This window comes from Corylus avellana, chromosome ca1, assembly GCF_901000735.1.
Source record: "Corylus avellana chromosome ca1, CavTom2PMs-1.0".
Classification (NCBI taxonomy): domain Eukaryota; kingdom Viridiplantae; phylum Streptophyta; class Magnoliopsida; order Fagales; family Betulaceae; genus Corylus; species Corylus avellana.
In genome coordinates this window covers 8,434,853-8,454,364 of record NC_081541.1, presented here as the reverse complement: position 1 = coordinate 8,454,364, position 19,512 = coordinate 8,434,853, and the positions used below count along the sequence as shown (strand labels likewise).

Genomic DNA, 19,512 nt, shown 5'->3' with positions numbered 1-19,512 from the left:
TTACATTTATTTCATATCCTGATGTGTTTAAGTGGTTAACATTTATAATCACTTTTTTTAAGTAGCTAACATAAGAAGCCACTTAAAATAATTAATTTTAACTGATGTAAAATGAGTTTGATAAATAGATGTAAATAATAGCATAACTCTAAATGTGTTTTTATGAAAGCGAAGTGTACATCAATATATAGTGTTTGATGTTTATTCTACACTAGGACTTCTTCTCTACTACTAAAAGGCAGCAAGATAACAGTATTTTTAGTTTTAAGATTCGTCATCCTTTTCAACTTCAATTAAAACTCCCAATCAAACTAGATAATATTTGAGATGATTCATTTGCAACACTTAGAAGGGAGTACCATTTCCATAACATACAAAGGAAAATTGTTTGAAGCTTCCCAGAATGAACCAAGTAATTCTTTGTCCAACTTCCCAATCTTAGGATATTAGACAGAAAACCTCGTCTCATATTTTTAGGTGAAACTACCTTTTGTCTTTATGAACTACAACGCTTTGGCACTTTCCTCCCATGAACTATCAACTGTACTACTTTGCCCCCATGAACTACCATTTGTCCATTTTGTGCTTAAAACCCCCTTATGTTAGTCAAAGCTGTTAACTCAGACGATCAAAGTGACAATACGTTGTAGTTTATGGAGGCAAAGTGATGTGTTGACTGTCTGAGTTAACAGCTTTAACTGACAAAAGAGGGTTTTAGGCACAAAATAGTAGTTCATGGGAGCAAAGTAATACAGTTGGCAGTTCATAGAGGAAAAGTACCAAGATATTATAATTCATGGGGGCAAAAGATAGTTTCCCCATGTTTTTATGTATATAATGGACAAACACATTCATCAAATGCACCAACTGACATACTTAGAGTGAGGGATCCTGCTAGAACAAAGGAAATGGAGGGGTGGCTATTACGGCCAATTGCCAATGAACCGACCAAGTTGAAGCCCTACTTATCACCAAGAAAGTGTTAAGATTTCAAGTGTTCTACATGGTTTAAGTGTAATCTTTTGAGAGCCATCCCCTTGTAAACCGATTTTCAATGGTGAGTTTTACTTGAGATTTGTATTTCTGTCATAATCCTTTGTACTTTTGAATTTTGACCTACACTTTAGGCAAGTAAGTAGTTCCTCCATTCTTTTTAGATTCATATGAATACCAGGAAGAAAACCTCCAGGATCACCCTACCCAACTTTGTGAAAAATGTATTTATTGTGGATGTATGTAGATAACAACTACAACAGAGTAGATGAAGTGTATATCTCTGTTAAGAGGATCTACCACGCATATACAACATCAGAAATGAAGCATATGATCAACAACACTGAGCATGATAGTGTATAAGCAGTTTTGTAATCAAATGGATTGAAAATGAAGCCATTCAGAATGAATGAATGGTTAGTGCCAAATAAAGTAAAGAGGAAACTGAAGAATTCAATACATTTGGAATTTTTCCTTTGTCTTCTCAAAGACCTGTTCTGCAATGATAGCCCCATTACCATCTGCTCTTTTAATCTCCAACTGAGCCTTCTGATAGAAACCAGTGCCTCTTAATGCATCCGCAATAAAATCATCAAACCCAATAGCAATAGCTGCTTCAGCCTTGGCCCCATAAACCAACCTCTGGCATTAAAAAAAAGAAAAAATAGTAGCAAAACATGTTAATATCATATGCTACAACTACCAGGAAAGGAAAAGAGACAAAGAAACAGCAGGATACTTCAACCTTAATTCGCGAAAGATGGATAGCACCGAAGCACATGGGGCAAGGCTCACAAGAGGCGTAAATTTCACAGTCTGAAAGCTCAATTTGCTGGAGCTTTTTACATGCCTGGTAAGCAACAATGACAAAACACACTTCCCAAATTACACTAGAACTTTGCATGAAGTTACAAGCGCCCACCACTAGATTCCCAGTTAAATATTAAATAAAGAGGCAAAGAAAGAAGAACTAACAGATGCATAAACTCACAAGGGGATTGTCTATTTTTAGGATATTTATGGGTTTGACACAGCATTTGATAGGTCAATCAATTTGTTATTCATGTGATGCCCTTAATAGCTATCTTGCTGCCCCAGGAGTGAGGCAGCAAACCATGATGTCGTAAACACAACTTTTATTAGTTTTTAACAAGGCCAGATAGTGTTCTTTTTATGTTAAGAATCATAAGGGAGGACATTCATAAGGAACTTCAGCTTTACTCAATCACAGCATATGATTACCTTGCTGATTTTCTCTAGCAAAGATACAGGCAGGATATTGTTCCCAACCAGGCAGGCAATATATGCCCAATACAATTGGGACCTAAAACTAGGTCTTAACAGCTTAAGTTTACTTCTTGAAATAAATATATCAAAGTCTACCGAGAAGTCTCGAGAACCCCCTTCCAGCTGTCAAATTCAGTTACTGCAGAAAAATAATTGAACTACAGTTGGTCCAATTGATCATAGAGGAATCCTCAATCTCATTATTTTTAGTATAGCAGTCACAAGAAAGAAGGAGGCGAATGGATGCTTGTCCACAATATAAGCGCATAATAGGATCACAAAGGATGCACCCGGATCAGATAACTGGTTGAAATCATTACAAGTCGTGTTATAATGAGCAGAGCCAACCACTATTAATCACATTTTCATACGGCAAATATAGCCGAAAAGGGGATGTAAAACATATCCACAAGTGGTAGAGCTAATCACATAATAGTCCAAAAAGTGAAGCAGTGGTTCTTTGGAAATGGAAAGGGGAAAGATACATATTACAGGAGAGACTTTTCCACTTTTAATCCGTAAGGAGAATAGAAATAGGGAGTTTTTGGGAATGGTTCCAAACATATTGTGGGAAGCTGCTCATTTAACAACTAAGTGTGCTCCAAAGTTGGCACATCAAAGTTGGCACATCTTAAAACTTTCGAAGTGGCCAATTTCTCAAAGAGAAGAAGCTGAGAATGAATATCCGCCACCACAGGGGCACAAGGCCAGCCAGAGACCAAATGGTCCTTGTTGATGGCTAGAATTGTGAGTGTGCAGTCTCCTTCAAGATGGAGGGAGAAGCAACCAAAGTGAGCAGCAAACCGAGCAGCTAGAAGAGCTGCTATGGCTTCCCCAACCAAGGCTTCAACACGTGGAAGCTTCTTAGTGCAATCAGCTAAAATAAAACTGAAGTGATCACTCAACACAGCAGCAACAACACTAAAAGAGGGCCTTATTAGTTATTACATCATCGAAATTTGCCTGGAAACCAAAGGAAGGATGAACCCAAGCTGCAGAAGAGGAATGAGACTCTTCCCAAGCCTTCAAATGGGATTTAACAATGGCATTCAAGCTGGAGGCAGTATCCGTCACTTTCCAACTGATATTACTTAGTGTAATGCCCAGCAAAGAGTGTGGATTAATGAGGGCCTTGGACCACACCACAATAGGAAAACTAGTAAACCCCAAAGTATTTATGGGCCAAAAGGCATTCCTCATTAATTGAATCAAGTTTGGTAATTGAATCAAGTTAGACATGTACTTCACCAAATTCGACAATATCACACAATTCTAACCGTCAAACTGATATTTATGTTTTGGAATATCTCCACAGATATAACACTTGCCCTATAAGGTCAAGATTGTAGCTTCTTACTAAATAGATCTCTTACTGAGAGAACCAGTACTTAAACAACAGGGTGTTACGGATCCAGCTAAGAGGGGATAGGATTAGAAGTAGTGTTAGAGTAGGACTTTATTTAAGGATTATGATTTTAATATTAGTTTTATGAAGTATGATTAGGATTCTTATCAAGTTGGGTGTTATCTCATTGTAAGTCTATTTAAAGATTGTTCTAGTGCTAAAAAAATCATTAGAGAGAAGATTATTTCCAAACATACATTTGAAGGAGATTCCCTCTAAGAACTTGAAATTCAGGTTCGTAACATAGTCATTGTAAAAACTTGTCAATTTAGAGTTTCCTTATAATCACTTATAAAGACCAGTTTCACCTGATAAGTAAGTGGGGATTCACATATTTCATGCATAGCTTTAGCCAATCCACTTGGAAAAAGAAAAAGGAAGTTTGAATTGATACGGCGAAGTTATTTGCTAGACTAACCTCTCTTATCGCAGTGACTTCTGCATGGGCAGTTGGATCTGTGTTCTTCAAGACCAAGTTGTGACAACTCACAACCACTTCATCATTTCGAACAACAACCGCACCAAAAGGGCCTCCATCTCCACAGTCTACCCCTCTATAAGCTTCTTCGACTGCCTTTGTCAAGAATTTGTGGTCTCTATCCTGTACAGCTGGTTTGAGGAACCACGAGCCGAGATGCAAGATCAATTGTAATTTGTAAGAAGTAACACCACTAACAATTGAAGAACAACAGCTGCTACTACATATTCCATGCTCAGAGGACATAACACTTTAAACAAGGGCATGTCTAACAAAACAAGTGCTAGACTTATAATCATTCAAAAACTCTTTTTACCCAGTATGACCCACGTAATTGGATTCCGATTCAACGGCATGGAAGATAATTTGAGTGGTCAAATAATACACAAAAAAACTTGAGCACCAAAACGTTTACGGTAGAAAAAAGTGTGGCAATGAAAAGGGTTGGAGCAGCAGCAAGTTATTAGTCCTACCTTCTTGATATCCAGCAAATGCAGAAGCCACAGAAACAGCTCCATCCTTGGTTTCCACAACTGAGATTACCCAAAACATGCAACCAAGTAATCGCATTTTAGATAAGCTTTCAAAGAAAAGGAATTGGACCCAAAAACTACAGCAATCAAGGCTTTGAAATTATGGGCATGATTCCACAATATTGACCGAAAAAAATCCTACATATGTGATGTGATCATAAATTGGATTACATGATGACAAAAATGATTCGAATCTCAGAGACAGCACAAACAAACCAAAAAAGAAAAAGAATCAGAGAGAAATGAAAGAGAGCACCCTTAGCTTCCTCCATGTTGGTGTGGATGTCGAAAGACTGACTGTCAAAATCAATCGATCCAAGACTGCCAAGAATCTCTCCGATGGGAATCGAGCAACCTCTTTCTCTTTTTGAAGAAAGGAAAATAGGAGATGGATCTTAATAAACTGAGAAAGTCGTTGGTCCACAGAATTATATAATATTCGAATATATATGTGTGTGTATTAAATGCCACCTTATTTGTTTGTTTGGGTTGGGTGAAAAGAGGGGATAGTAAAAATAAAAAATAAAAAATACAAACAACTAGCAGAGACCTGATTAGGGCTAGTTGTTCACGCCTGGATTCTTTTACATTGGTGTAGATTCATCAAATTTTAGTGGAAAAAGAAACGTACTTTGGCCACCCAAAAGGAAAAAAAGTGATTTCTGACCTGGCCGTGGCAGGGCCAAAGGCCTTTTCAACTTTTCAACTTTCCAAATTTCCAAATTTCCTTTCTTTCTGAAAAGTCAGAAAACACCCATTCATGGCCACACGCACAAAAGACAAACAAATCACAGCTGGGTTGTTGAAGAGAAGGGTGTAGAAGCAGAAACATTTTGCGGAAGGATTCCAAACATGTGGGGGCAAGGGCAATCCTGCTCTCTGCCTCTGTGGAATCCCCAGGCAGTGAAACTGAAAGCCGGGATTCCTTTCCTCGTCGTTCCCGGATTAATGCGCCAGAGAAGCGTTTCCGTGGCACTGGCCGGAAATCGAGATCCGAGGCTGCGGATTTTACCTCTACCCAATTGGAAATCATCGTCCCCGTCTCCATCCACTGCATCTGGGAGTGCCCTTAGCCAGACGCTTTCTTCAGCTCTGGCCCCCATTCAACTCCTCAAGCTCAAAGCTCCAGGCTTTCGACCCTCCCCTCAACTGGGTCTGCTTTCTCTCCTCTTCGCCCTCTCCATGGTAACAATATTGCATATTTATTACAAATGGAATGCTCTTTTGTTGTTGTCTGATGTTTGCGAGCATGTGGGCATGCTATTATGCAGGCCATTGGTGCCATTTTCTCCCTGGCTGTAATTTCCATTCCAACAATCAACGTAAGCTTGTTTTTTTTTTGCTTTTGTTTGTTCCCATCTGTATTTACACACTCCCAAATTAATTTTGCCTGTATATTACTTCTGGAGTAGGCTTTTAGAAGATTGGCAGCTTCAATGGATAAATTGTCCCGAGTTGTCTCAGAGGAGGTACCCGGCACCTTGTCCTCTCTCAAACTTTCTGGGCTTGAGATTAACGAATTGAACCTACAACTTAGCAATCTCAGGTACTAAAAAATTTGCTTCACATTTTAATTTGTTGCTGCTTGGCTACATAACTAGAAGTATTCATTTTTCTGCTTCTGGCTTTTCAAGGTCAAGAATTTCTGGAATTCAAGACCCAAAGAAAGTCAGAAACAATAAGCCCTCTTCTTTTGGAAGGAGGAACTACCCTTGAAGAGGATTATGTCATGCCGTGGTTGAGAATTGAAGCATGTTGGTGAAGCTAGGCGCTTCTTTTTGATAATTAGTGTCAAGCCATTGAGGGCATTCTCAGCCCATCTAGAATTTATTTGCAGAGAACTAACTATCTCTTCTTCATTTCGAATCTCTGCACTTTGTAGAAAACCTTCTTGAATCTTGTAAATTGTTGCAAAAGTTGGGATTGCCAAATCAGAACAGTAAAAAGTTCAATTGGAAAGCAGAGTTCAGCGTTTTTGAGAAATTATTCGTTAATTACTTCCCTTTCTCTTTAGCAAACTAGTAACAAATTATTCATCTTATTGATGCTTTGATTCCAACCAGGGTTAAATACATGTATATTGCTTGCAAGATATGCAAATATAGTGCGGCAGGTTCACAATTTCGCATACTTCTTGAGATTTTCACCCGCATCTTTTGCATGCTGCGGCACAGGCATGTTACATAGAAGAGTAACCCTCGACGATGCCACCAAGGATTTGCTCTGTGGATTTGAAGGATCAACCTTCCAGAGCTGCACCTCCCACACCTGCCCAAAATTTCCATTAACCATGCACATTATAATAGAAGTCTTATATGATACCATACTCCAAAACTTCAAAAGGCAGCAATCACGTTATTAACTTATCATGAACTAAGTAGTTAAGCATTGAGACAGGGGCGGGATAAGGATTTTAGATATGGGGAGACTAAATTTAAAAAAATAAAATAAAAAAATTAGGGATCATAGGCACTTCCTCCAGTCGGTTGAATTATAGCTTGATCCAAATCCACCGAGGACACTAATGACACACAAGCAGGTGATATGAAAATAAATTTAAGCGCTTCTCATTTCGGAACTTCTACTCACTAAACCATTAGAAATTAGCTTGAATGCCACTCGACCACCTCCCTCGATGGTCTCTAGATAGAAACTAATTGTTTGTATGATAAAGACTCTATAACTATAATGATCAACAGAAAGCATTAACCACATTTATAATTGGAAGTCTTTAAAATCACTCATTTAACCTAGACAAGTAATGAAATTGGATTTAATTCTCATGACTAGTGTGGACAATCAAACCCACCAATGTGGGGGTCTGACAACAACAACAACAGTAACAGCGATTGGTATTGGAAGTTGACAAATCCCTTGTGCTTACATTTTTTATTTACTGAAAATATGTGCATGGTTTGCCAGCTAACTTCTGAAATTTTATATAGGAATTGGACCAAACAAAAATGGGATGAGAAGTAGCTACCAATTTGGACAGCTTCTGTTCAATTATTCAAATCAATTTTTAGGAGTTACCCTATCAGGTCTATCACCTACCCAATAACTTGATCCCACGTAAATTATCTCACAAACCAGTCGTGGATTCAATTCCCAAAAAGCGCCCATAATTTTTTTTTTTTGTTTGGACGGATTGATAGGGAAAGATAATGGAAAGAGAGAGAGAGAGACAGAATACAGTAAAAGGCACCTGGATGGTTCTGCCAACATTGACAGGAGTGGCCTCAGCGAGCACAAGATCACCAAGGTCAGCGCGCTTCAGATGGTTGATGCTAAGATGAATTCCAGCCACTCTCTGGAAACCCGAAGCCATGTGGGCTCCCATGCTTGCCAGCGACTCTGCTATCAGAGCCGACACCCCTCCATGCAGCACCTTGAATGGCTGTTTTCAAATTCCCATATATGCAAAAGAAATCTTCAATTCTGTCTGCGTCTTCAAACAAAGAAACAAGCAAGGCAGGGGAAGAAGAGAAGAGTGAGTGACAGGGGACCTCACCTGACAGCAGTTATGGGTTACATGAAGCCGACCCGTAACTTTTTGTGGGGATATCTCCTCAATCTCGAATCCGATCGCCTGAAGCGGAGGATTAAGCTCCCCAGTCCTGGACGATGCTGCTGTTGCTGGCCCCCCCTTCTCCATAGCCTCTGCTCCTCCCTCGTCTTTCTTGTCTTTGTCTTTAGATAGATAATATGACGTTGAAAAATGGGAAAAAGGCTGCTTCTTGCTGAATGGAATCTTGGACAAATTTCTTTGTTCGATGATGATGGATCGTTGGATAGGGTGGGGGGTAGTAGGTGAGAGTGTGACTGATTGGTTGGGTGCATGGGTTCATTGGGTTGGTTAGCTGCTGGCCATACGTGGCAAAGGAGTATGGGCGAACCATTCCCCCACGCGGTTTTCGTTTTTTCTCCTCTCAATTTTCAGCTTCACACCTCGCCCGCTCCACACCCACACCCACCAAAGATTTGGCCCGTTTTACCATTTCTTTCTATGCCCGGCTCATACAACTCCATGGAAAAATGGAAAAATGGCTTCTTGCAAATTGGATATGGTGTCTTCTTCATCTTGGACCATTTCTTCAATTGGAGAGCGACTGGTTGGGTGATGGAGGATGAATCCAATGTTTAATTACCATTAGTTTTCATTACTTAGTAGGGTTATTTCAAGAAAATAGAAAAAAGGAACCAAGCTTAAAGAAATAGAAGATGAGAATAACTTTTATAAAGATCTTCTTATACATGCCTAACTCTTTGTGCCCTACAATGAGGGACACACTTCAGCCTGGAACAACAAAAGAGAATACTAAAACACCCGATTTTTCTTACAACTCAAATTAAAAAAAAAAAAAAAAAACACCAATTTTTCTTCAATTCTTTAAAATCCTTATTCCCCGAAGCCCCCGCTCTCTCCGAACGGCAACCCTTTGGTCCTATTTTCTTTTATTGTTCCATGTTAGTTGTCTATCTCTCATTAGACGGCACAAAAGATTGAATTTGTTCAACATTCTTATAAAAGTTAATTAATCTCTTGGGGAGAAAATATCTTACCATGGGCCTTACCTTATTTACAATATACCATTACCCACTCACTTTATAACACATGTTCATACCATTTTTTGCACCTGGAAATAAAAGGAGAAAGGGGCACCTTTTATGGGGGCTCTCTTCCTCCTCTCCTATGGATCCTTTTCTCTTGGACTCTAGAAAGTCTCTCTCTCACGTATCTCTGAGACTCTCTATCCCATGTCTCTCCCGCTCTCTCTTTCTCTCGAATCCTTCTCTCTCCCCGTAAATCTCACATACATCTCTCACTATTCACACACTTATTTATAGATGAATAAAGATAAATTTTCATTATATTTTCTATAAACAAATAAAGATGCTAACTTAAATATCAGAGAGTCTTCGACCCTAACTGAAGATCCTATGAGGCTCTGACCTTGTTTTGTTTTGCAGGAGCTTCATTGCTATACAAAAAGTTTGTCACAGTTTAGCCACAAAAAAAAAAAAAATCACTGAGTAACAAATTATTGGACCAGAAAACGCATCAACAATCTCATAATAGATAATTAATCACATGCAAGTTGGTCATGATTAGGTTGGTTAGGCATTCTACCACAGGAAAAAAAGCAAAGCCTATCTTATTAGCAGTTTTGCCGTCTTCAACAACAGTTAATTAACATTTGATGCTTACCAAAACTATATCTTAATCACAAATTTGACAAAATCACTCAACTAAGAATATCACAACACTAGACTTAATTTGGCCTGGTCCAAAATTGACAAATAAACTGCTAATTTTTATGTAAATCAATGTGAAAACAAAACCTCCCATCCCATGAGAATCGTTGGAGAAAGTGGTCTATTATTTGATCATCATCTGTAGATCATGGGTTCTAATGATCAGTTGACACGTCTTAGAGAATATTGGGTATAGTATTTTCCCAGATCATGTTGATTGAGAAAACAGTATCAGGCAATTGTTATATAAGATTGTTATTCCAATGAAGGGGAAAAAGAAAATAATATAATGGATCGATGTGATTACAACTAGAAAACATGGAATAGTGATTGGCAGGAGAAGCTAAAGGAGAAGATATATACTATATAGACAGATTTGGGGGCTTTGTAGTGCATGCCAAACCCTGGCTCCAGTTAGGGTTTTTTAGAAGCCTAAAAGCTAGACAGCTTGAAGCCACTGCTAGGGGCTTTCTTTGAAACCAGCCAATGCCTTTCACAAAAGGAAACCAACTGGGTTATACAAATATTATAAAAAAGAAAAGAGAAAGAAAGCAAAGCAGAGCACCCACAAAGCATGCTTTTGAATTTTCTTCTTAGCAACGGAGATGTCAGATATATACAAAGTACGCGGAGAAACTTTCTCTGGCTACCAAAAGATGTGTAATGATCACCACTAAGGTAATAGTTGAGTTGGTAAAGCAGTAGAGGATAAGGTTTAATTCTCCCCCTCCTTTCTTCCTAGTGGTCTCGGGTTCGAACCGCTTGTGGTAGTAATTCGCGAGCCAGATGCTACTAAGAAGGGGCTTTACCAACTTGCACTATGGTGGGACTGTGGTGACGGATTCGCCTTCCCAGACAGTAGCTATGGTTTAAACCGAACATTTCACAGCGGGTGAAAACCCTGATGGTCACACCCAAGGAGAAAAATTACACTGGTTGCCCCTTCCCGTCTTTTAAATTAGAAAAAAAAGAAGAGTGGAATGATCACAAGTTTTTCACCCTTTTTTTTTTTTTTTTTTTTTTTTTCTAATTATAAGATGGATTCAACTAGAACCATTTAAAAGTAACGATTTGAAAACGTGCATGCGATTAGTTAAATTGCAGTTTAAGCTTTAAAATTATGCATTCATTTGCCAGCAATTTGAAAATACAAAATTTTCTTCTGCTTTTTTAAACCCACAATTATTTTAATTAGCCCCATGATTCATTCCATGAACAATTAACAAAGAGCACCTACAAGTTGGTTGTATCGTTCTAGAGCTGAACAATTAACAAAGAGCACCTACAAGTAAGTTGTACGCAATTCTAAACATGCACTATATATACTTTTTTCATCCATTTAAATGGTGATTCAACATAGTATCAAAATATCATGAGTTTGAATTCTAATCGTAACTTTATCGTTTATTCTCTATGTCAGTTAAATGTTACGCAAAGAAAGAAACAAAGAAAGTAAAAATTCAAAGAGAGAAAGGGAATGGAGAGAATTGAAGAGGAGATTCAGCAAAGTAAGTAAATGGGAGTTCCATAGGCATTAAATTAATAGAGTTTAAAGGCATCTTTTGGGTAAAGCAAAAAAAGGTTGAAAGAAATGGAAAATGGTTGGTAATGTACCACCCAAATCAAACTGTTTGGTCAATTTCAAAACCAGAGGACCATAAAAATTATTCTTTCTCTCACATTTACTTTACACCCTTGATTTCCTCTCTCTCAACCTGTCTTTTCAAACCATCCATACCGTCCATTTAATCTTAAAACAACCACCAACCTGGCGGGAGTGTCTCCTCTACTTCTCTCCCTCCTCCTATAAATACACCCAGATATTTCTTGCTCCAGCAGCACTCACACAACAACTCCAGAAACAAAAAACAGAGGAGAAGAAGAAGAAGAAGATAATTTGGAGAGATGGGGAGGAAATCATCATCATCCTTTTCAATATGCGGCATATTCAAGGCATGTTTCTCAGGGGGGAGCAGCAGAGATGATTATTACTATGATGATGAAGGTGTTAGAAGAACATGTACAAGCGATGAAGACGGCGGACGTTGGATTGCAGAGCCTGGTATTGACGGCAAAGCCACCGCCTTCATTGACAGATTCCATGCATCTCGTGTCTCCGACTCTTACGCCGTCACTGCCCCTTGACAGATACAGCTCCATATATAGCAGCTTATGCTTCCCCCCATCCATGCCCTTTAATTTTTCCATTCTCTTCTTGTATGTAATTTATTCTAAAGTGTGCACCTAATCTCTGAGCAATAAATAATCATGATTACCACTTAATAATAATATCTTTATATTTTTTATTTATTATTATTACTTTTACTTAGATTTTCTCTCTTTTAATTTGGGTTCTTGTTTCTTCCAGCCCCTTGATCTTGATCATAACAAACAAAATTCCGCCATCAAAATATATTAATTAACTACAAACCAATGATGACAGACATCCTATGAATACAGTACTTCTGTAATTCCCACAATTGAAAAGAAAAGCAGCCGCTATCTATCGCACAACATATTTCAACTAATATATATGATATTAAAGATAAAACATGAGGAGACCAATCTGCTTTGGAGATGAGGGAGACCAATATATATGCATGAATCATGATCCCTTGATACCATAATATATACTCTGTATTATTGTGTATATATATATATATATATATATATATATATAGTTGTTCATCTTCTATGCAAAAACATAGACTGCCTATTTTCTGTGTAAATTAAGGTTCTAGCATGGTGAAAAAATAAATCAAATACGTAACAATTAAGTTATATATATATATATATATAGTTTTGCAACGAAACCAAAAGTAGATATTAGTTTTAGAGTATACTATTAGTGTTTTTTTCTTGGGGGGAAAATACATTTTATCCCATGAACTATTCCTCATTTGCATTTTGATCTCCAATGTTTAAAAAGTGACACTTGACTCCCCCCCAAACTTTCAAACTGTTGCAATTCGACTATTTTGGATTTTTTTTTTCCCAAAATGCCCCATCCCAAGTTTAAAAAAAATTAAAAAATTAAAAAAATTAAGGGGTGACCGGCCACCCCAGTTGGGCCCCCCAAACCGGACACCCCTTAATTTTTAATTTTAATTTTTTTTTTTTTTTTTAACTTGAGATGGGGGCATTTTGGGAGAAAAAGAGTCAAAATTGTCGAATTGCAACAATTTGGAAGTTTGAAGGGGTCAAATATCACTTTTTAAACATTGGAGATCAAAGTGCAAATAGATAAATAGTTTAAAAGGGTAATATGTATTTTTCATTTTTTTTTTCTTAAGCGATGATATATGATCACCTTTATGGGCGTGAAGTTCACGATATAGGGAAAGTGCATATTGACATTCTTAGCTACATAATGCGAATTTGGAGATGAATAAAGGACAATCCCTCTAGGACTCACTTTCTTTGAGATAAATATCATTACCTTCCCTCTATAATTTATTCTCTTTTAAGGGAATTCTCTCGATTTCACTTGAAACGGAGACGTTGCATTTCATAGTCCAAATTATAACTCATGGATTTGATAGAGTATGATCAGTACTAGTGTTATTTAGAGCGTGTTTGGTATTGTGATGTTTTAGACCAAAATGTGAGTTTAAACCAAATCGCATATTTTATAATATTGTTTGAGAGTTTGTTTTTAAGAAATTATGATTTTGACATATAGGAATGAGGGTGCGTTTTTAAAAATGCATTATTTTAAATGCTAAACTTCGATTTTAAAGACCAAACAACGATTTTACCAAGTACTTAACTGCGTTTTTAAATATCACGTTTTCAAATTGCACAATTTATGAAATCTCAAACTGAAAACGGACCATTTTGTATATAACTGCTACACAGCTTGATGATGTGACAATGAAAAAAATCAGCTCTTGCATTAGTGTTTAGTAGCGCTTCTCCTCCTTTAACGGTCTCCAGCTGATTGGCCGTTGTAGAAGAACTCAAGCAAGCCAGCTCCAAAACCCGCCTTGTACGTGTTACCCATTTCTTGACTTTTAGCCCAAATACAATGGACCGGGTCATTTTTTTGGCCCATTTTCTATTACTTAGTTGTACTTATTGCATGGCATGTGGTTCGGGCCACCCCCTCTTGATTTTCATTATGTTGTAACCCTTTTTTCCATATTAAATAAATAAAAATTAACCTTGAGCCCTGCCTTTTATATATGGTTGCGTTAACATTTTGTGAGGCATTAATGATCACCAACATTGAGAAGTAATTGCATGCGTATGGTATATAATAACCTATGACAACACAAAAAGAAAGAAAGAAAGAGAGAAAAAAGATTGTTTGAGAAGGTACAGGGAACCTAGTTGTATATGGTGTACAACTCATGGGGTAGCCTATGCAAAGCAAACACCATAAATAACAAGTTAATTATACAATTAAGAAAGTGTGCTTGAACTTTACATATTCTCTACAGATTTTGTTCCTCATACTCAGAATACCATGTAAGAATACTCAGATTTTGTACATATTTAGATCATTTTGTGAGGCATCAATGGACTTAAAGTTGACCATCATCTGTCTTAAATAAAGTAAAAAAGATTCAAGCTATTCTGAACACCAATTAATGAGAACCAAAAACGAAAAGAAATGGCCAGAGAAAATATCAAGGTTTGAAGAATGATATGTTAGGCTATGTGGAGCCTAGTTTTTTTTTTTTTTGGTATCTAACCCAGTTCGACATTAGGATTTCTACGGTTTACATGGAAGTTTTCCTAAGGCATAGACGTCTATGGAGTGGAGTCATACTTTTTTGGTCTGTTTTGGTGTTTTGACCCAGTTTGCGGTCATATTTATAGTCGTTTATGACTAGGGTTTTGTACAGATGTATTCTTGACGCTCTCTGTATAGTTTTCTCTAGAAAATAGTGAAATCTTGTTGAAACCTTGTGGACGTGTACACCACTTAAATCTCTATGTTTTGTGATTGCGTTCTTATTTTTTGCATCTCATCGGCTATAAGAAATATGATAGATTCTCTAACATGATATGATCTCGATACGGGGTCTTAATCTGAGGGATTAAAATGGTGCAGGAACCTAATGCATGTATATGGTATACAACTCATGGCCATATATATATATCCTAAAGAAAGCAAACACAAGAAAAAGTAACCCTAAACCTAAGAAGAAAAAAATGATTGTGGTGAAGGATATTGAATGTTTAATTAAGAAGGTAGACAGGGCCATATGCAAATTTTTATTGACTCATAATAAAGGATTCTAAGCTACATGATCTACATCTTGTTCCTGCTCCCTTAAGTGAAGGAATCAGGCTGATAAAAGCAAGTCTCAATTAAATGGTTCTGTGTTTCTTTTTGTGTAGTTGCTTGGAAGGAGGACCATCTAAACTTATTTGGAGCTTCTTCTTTTTCAAGATCCCTTTTTCAGTAACTTTTGTTTGTTGGTTCTTCCATGTGCAGCTTTAAACTATTGGTGCTCTTAAGCCCACCATTCCTCTCCACTGTGTTTGTGTTACAAGTTTCTTGGAATTTATTGATTTCCATAATTATTTCTTCATTTTATCAAAAATTATATCCTCTATTTTCGGGGGAAAAAAATGAAACCATTTTACGGCAAATTAAAGAGGCTTTTCTAGTTAAACCAAAAATGTTTTCCGTTTACTTATTACATACTTTCCATCACACAAAATACTAAAAAATACGAAAAATATTTTTTAAAAAAATCATTTTATGCTGAAATAATTAGAGCCTTCACTTCTTTCTCTTTGGCTTTTTAATTTTTAATTTTTTTGTTATAGATAAATCACAAAAATTAATTATTTAATTAAGAATAATATTATTCAGTAGACTACTATACAACTGAGATGATGTTGCAGTGAAAATCATTTATTTTTGTTTTACAACTGTTGATGCAAGGACCAATTTTCTTTGTTAGTCTGTTACACTTACATCATTAAGTTGTATAGAGCCGTATGTATGTATGACAATATCCGCTGATAGGCACAAGCAAAGCATACCAAATCACATAGATAAGCCCCTATTTGCCGACACGTGGATAGATAGGGCAGGCGAAGCTCGAAAGGGATGGATGTCTGAGCGGTTGAAAGAGTCGGCCTTGGCTAATAATCTGAAGTAAAAGTATTCGAACCTTTGCATGCCGGCACGTTGAGTTTACCTCATATTGCTAACCAAAGGATCATGGCATGCCAAGGAATATAGCCTTTCCATCTATACCAAACAAGGTGGTGCTATTGCTACTAAATAGCATTTATCTTTAATTAATATTCTAACATTCTCTTTAACCAAATAAGGCCTAATTAACAAGAAAAATATTCCACCACATATGATCCAAATGAGGTGCACAATTGATGTAGCTTGATATTTTTGTGAAAAAATTATAATAATCATTACTAGCTAATTAGTTAAGTTCAATTCCAGCCGGCAAAAGGAAAACAGTAAAAGCATTTAGTCGTTTATTTTTTAATTTTTTAATTCTAATGGGGGTGGTAAGTGGAAAGAAGAATCAGCGGTGTATATATAAGCTGCGGTTGAGATGAGATCGAGCGTGAATGGCACCATTGGTGCTCGATCTTCCACGGTTCCCATTTGCTTGTAACAGTGGAGCTAGAGAATCACATTGATCGCTTGGATGCATCCAAAAGAAACACACACAAAAAAAACAACAAAAAAACAAAAAAGAAAAAAGAAAAGTTGAATGCTTTGGAGTTTCATATATATCTTGAAGATTCTTTTGCATTTGAATTGAGCTTCCACCTTGAAAAGGTGCTTCAAAGTTCAAACTCATCTCATTCAACGAGAATCCAGTCAAGGGTATATTTATTTTTATGCCTTCCTATATATAAACACTCATCTATCTATATGTTTTTTTTATAGAAAGCCTTTGAGATTAATGAAGATTATATTATCCTAAATTTAAGGATTTGAAGATGATTTGATGAGATTGAATCACGGGATTTGATTATGATTATACTGAATTCAAACCATGTATTAACCCTATAAATAGAACCCTTGCATGTATTGTAAACTTAACATGAAAGATGTAGTCAAAAAAGCTTTATTTTGTGGACGTTGGTTATAGGCCGAACTGTCTTAATCTATGCGTCTTTCTTCTATAAATATTATAAGCTAATTACAATAATCTTGATATCTAAATAAGCAAATGTTACCACTAAGTTTTCTTCTTCTTCTAGAGGTAGAGATCATGGAGAGCAACACAAGCCTATATAATGTCAAAATCAAATCGAATAGGGAACTTTCCTATTTGCGCAGCTTGTTATGACGATGGACTCTCGATTCGGGCAAAGAGTCTCATTAAGCCTCCCTCACAACCCCTACTCGATTCGATTGATCTAGAGACACATAGAATTCTTAGAATTCCCAATTGTAGGAGATCTCTGTCCGTAAAAACCTACCCTCATCACATATATTTGAAAACATATATACTCACCTTATTGCATTGGGAAAAACTACAGCTAATAAAAAATTGAGATGTATCAGCCTGGTCGAAAAACTATTCTAGAGTCTTCATCGAGAAAACTCCTTAGTCCCTTAGCCTTCACATCCGAACTACTCGACAGTAATATGCCACCATCCTGCAAGATTTAGGTGAAAGCACTACAATTAGAGCGTATTAATGTGACATAAAGATAAAAACTATTTTATGATTCTTATGAATATTTTGTATTTGGGTAGTTTGTTAACGTTTTTGTTTTAAATTTAAACAAACATAACCATGATGATCTTTTCTTTTCATATCATATTAAATCATAGGTCGTCTCAAAACCTTAAATTAATTAAAAAAAATTCATGTACTTAATATTTCTAATGGAAGGTCTAGTCTTCCACCGTCAAATTAATTGGTACGGCAAGAAATGGTCAAAACTTTCACAATTGGCAATGCAGTAGTATAAGACTTTAACCTTTTTGCAGTGTAATGATTTGATTGGGGTTTGAAGGGAGAGGTGGAAATTTTGAATAAAAACAAAGAGAGAAATGGTCGGTCGAAATTGACTCAAGTTAAACGCGAAAAACAAATTAGAGAAATATTTGAAAGCCAAACAAATGAATTCAAAAAATTTTTCAAACTGACATAACAAGGGTTTTTAAATTAAAAAAATGCAATTCTCTCTCTTGTCTGTCACTCACGGTTTGTCACGTCATTTTGAAAAATTTTCTAAATTCATTTGTTTGGCTTCCTAACGCTTCTCAACAAAATAATAATAATAATAATAATAATATGGTTTATTTTATGTAGGGGCCAGTTTCTGTGCTTTAAGGGACAAGAAGCATATTGTGTGAGCATTCAAAAAGGGAAGCACAAATTACTTTAGGGTTTGGTGGGTGTGGGTGTTGTTTGCTTGGCCGTATTCCGTATTTTCCTTTTTGCACTTTCCAAATATCATCATCACCATCTCTTTTCTTCAAATAAGTTGGGCTTTCTGTGGTCCCTCTCCCTCATCTTCATTCTTCACCCACCGCCACAAAACCATCCCAATTTTTCTCTTAATCAATCACTTCCCTCCAATCATTCTTGAGATCTTTGGTAAAATAGACATGATTCTTTTTTAAAATGTGTTTCTTAGATTAGGGGTGTGGGTGAGATTGATTTTTCTCTTTGTCAATGAATAGATTGATTATAGATTTGTGATTGTTTTGTTAATATATCATGCAGAATATTAATTAAATAATTAAATATATATTTTTTTTATAAGTTTTTAAAATGATAAGTAATTTCACATGATATTAGAACATATGTTTTTATTTGAACCATAACTCTACAGTTTACAGCAATTTCAATTAAGAATTATACTTATCACTCTTTTACACGTTAGAGTATTGTTACTACTTTTTACACTCATTTATTATACACATGTTACATTGATTGATATGACTTGTTTTAAGTGACTTATACTTTTGTTTTTTTAAGTGGTTGGCATAAGAAATTACTAAAAATAGGTTAAATTAACCCACGTGACGAGTAACACTATACACCATCACATTATCCGTCATCCTCCTAGAGCTTATGTAGTATGGTCCCTCCAACAAAAAAAAAAAAAAAAAAAAAAGAAGTTAATTCCCATGCAACAAATGTTAAGAAAAATCACGCTACACAAGTTTTAAGAAGATTAATAGATAAGAGAGTGACATATAACATTACTTATTACTTCTTCTGTTATTCCCGTGTAAATTACTATATTTTATTCGCAACAAGAGATGCAATTTTTTTTTTAAAAAAAAAGAAAAACAAGAACGGGAACGGGAACCGACCATGTATTAAATGCCCAAACATGCAATGCAATCATGTCTACATGTGCAAACCAGTACATATCCCCAGCTCAGTGAGTGATGTTTCTTGGTTTGAAATGAAACATTCATTGTTTTTAAAACATTTGATGAATCAATAATAATAATAATAGTAATAATATAAGACTTCTGGGTCTGGGATTGGGTTGTGGGATGGAATAAAGAAATTACAAGTGAAAGGGAAGAACAAAAACAAAAGAACATTTTACATAAGCTTAAACAAAGGGGGGATGCACTGATTTAGTCTCAC

At 36.3% G+C, this 19,512-nt stretch overlaps 3 protein-coding genes across 4 annotated transcripts; 1 reads left to right on the top strand and 2 right to left on the bottom strand.

The window, feature by feature from the left end:
- Positions 1-1,205: 1,205 nt before the first annotated feature.
- LOC132179050 (guanosine deaminase-like) lies at positions 1,206-5,092 on the bottom strand. Of its 2 annotated transcripts, XM_059591683.1 has the most exons (5): positions 4,953-5,092; positions 4,637-4,696; positions 4,104-4,294; positions 1,739-1,843; positions 1,206-1,635 (listed from the first exon to the last, which is right to left on the bottom strand). In XM_059591683.1, exons 1-5 carry the CDS (start codon positions 4,966-4,968, stop codon positions 1,447-1,449), a joined length of 561 nt encoding a protein of 186 aa, XP_059447666.1. In that variant the 5' UTR covers positions 4,969-5,092; the 3' UTR covers positions 1,206-1,446. The 2 variants fall into 2 exon arrangements, with proteins under 2 accessions (XP_059447666.1, XP_059447657.1); XM_059591674.1 differs by lacking the exon at positions 4,953-5,092 and having other exon boundaries at positions 4,637-4,946.
- Positions 5,093-5,433: 341 nt separating this feature from the next.
- On the top strand, positions 5,434-6,679 carry LOC132179041 (uncharacterized). The gene is made up of 4 exons (XM_059591663.1): positions 5,434-5,881; positions 5,968-6,018; positions 6,109-6,242; positions 6,331-6,679. The coding sequence occupies exons 1-4, from the start codon at positions 5,549-5,551 to the stop codon at positions 6,410-6,412; spliced, it is 600 nt and encodes a 199-aa protein (XP_059447646.1). The 5' UTR covers positions 5,434-5,548; the 3' UTR covers positions 6,413-6,679.
- Positions 6,680-6,711: 32 nt separating this feature from the next.
- On the bottom strand, positions 6,712-8,472 carry LOC132179064 (1,4-dihydroxy-2-naphthoyl-CoA thioesterase 1). The gene is made up of 3 exons (XM_059591694.1): positions 8,208-8,472; positions 7,902-8,093; positions 6,712-6,964 (listed from the first exon to the last, which is right to left on the bottom strand). Exons 1-3 carry the CDS (start codon positions 8,349-8,351, stop codon positions 6,812-6,814), a joined length of 489 nt encoding a protein of 162 aa, XP_059447677.1. The 5' UTR covers positions 8,352-8,472; the 3' UTR covers positions 6,712-6,811.
- Positions 8,473-19,512: the final 11,040 nt, after the last annotated feature.

Excerpts from the sequence above, each read along its gene's own strand:
- LOC132179050 (XM_059591674.1), bottom strand. The coding sequence starts at position 4,733 with ATGCGATTACTTGGTTGCATGTTTTGGGTAATCTCAGTTGTGGAAACC. Across the intron at positions 4,295-4,636 it reads ATTTGCTGGATATCAAGAAG|CTGTACAGGATAGAGACCAC; the intron begins GTAGGACTAATA and ends TCCTCAAACCAG. Across the intron at positions 1,636-1,738 it reads TCCATCTTTCGCGAATTAAG|AGGTTGGTTTATGGGGCCAA; the intron begins GTTGAAGTATCC and ends TTTTAATGCCAG.
- LOC132179041 (XM_059591663.1), top strand. The coding sequence starts at position 5,549 with ATGTGGGGGCAAGGGCAATCCTGCTCTCTGCCTCTGTGGAATCCCCAG. Across the intron at positions 5,882-5,967 it reads TCCTCTTCGCCCTCTCCATG|GCCATTGGTGCCATTTTCTC; the intron begins GTAACAATATTG and ends GCTATTATGCAG. Across the intron at positions 6,243-6,330 it reads CTACAACTTAGCAATCTCAG|GTCAAGAATTTCTGGAATTC; the intron begins GTACTAAAAAAT and ends TGGCTTTTCAAG.
- LOC132179064 (XM_059591694.1), bottom strand. The coding sequence starts at position 8,351 with ATGGAGAAGGGGGGGCCAGCAACAGCAGCATCGTCCAGGACTGGGGAG. Across the intron at positions 8,094-8,207 it reads TAACCCATAACTGCTGTCAG|CCATTCAAGGTGCTGCATGG; the intron begins GTGAGGTCCCCT and ends ATTTGAAAACAG. Across the intron at positions 6,965-7,901 it reads ATGTTGGCAGAACCATCCAG|GTGTGGGAGGTGCAGCTCTG; the intron begins GTGCCTTTTACT and ends AATTTTGGGCAG.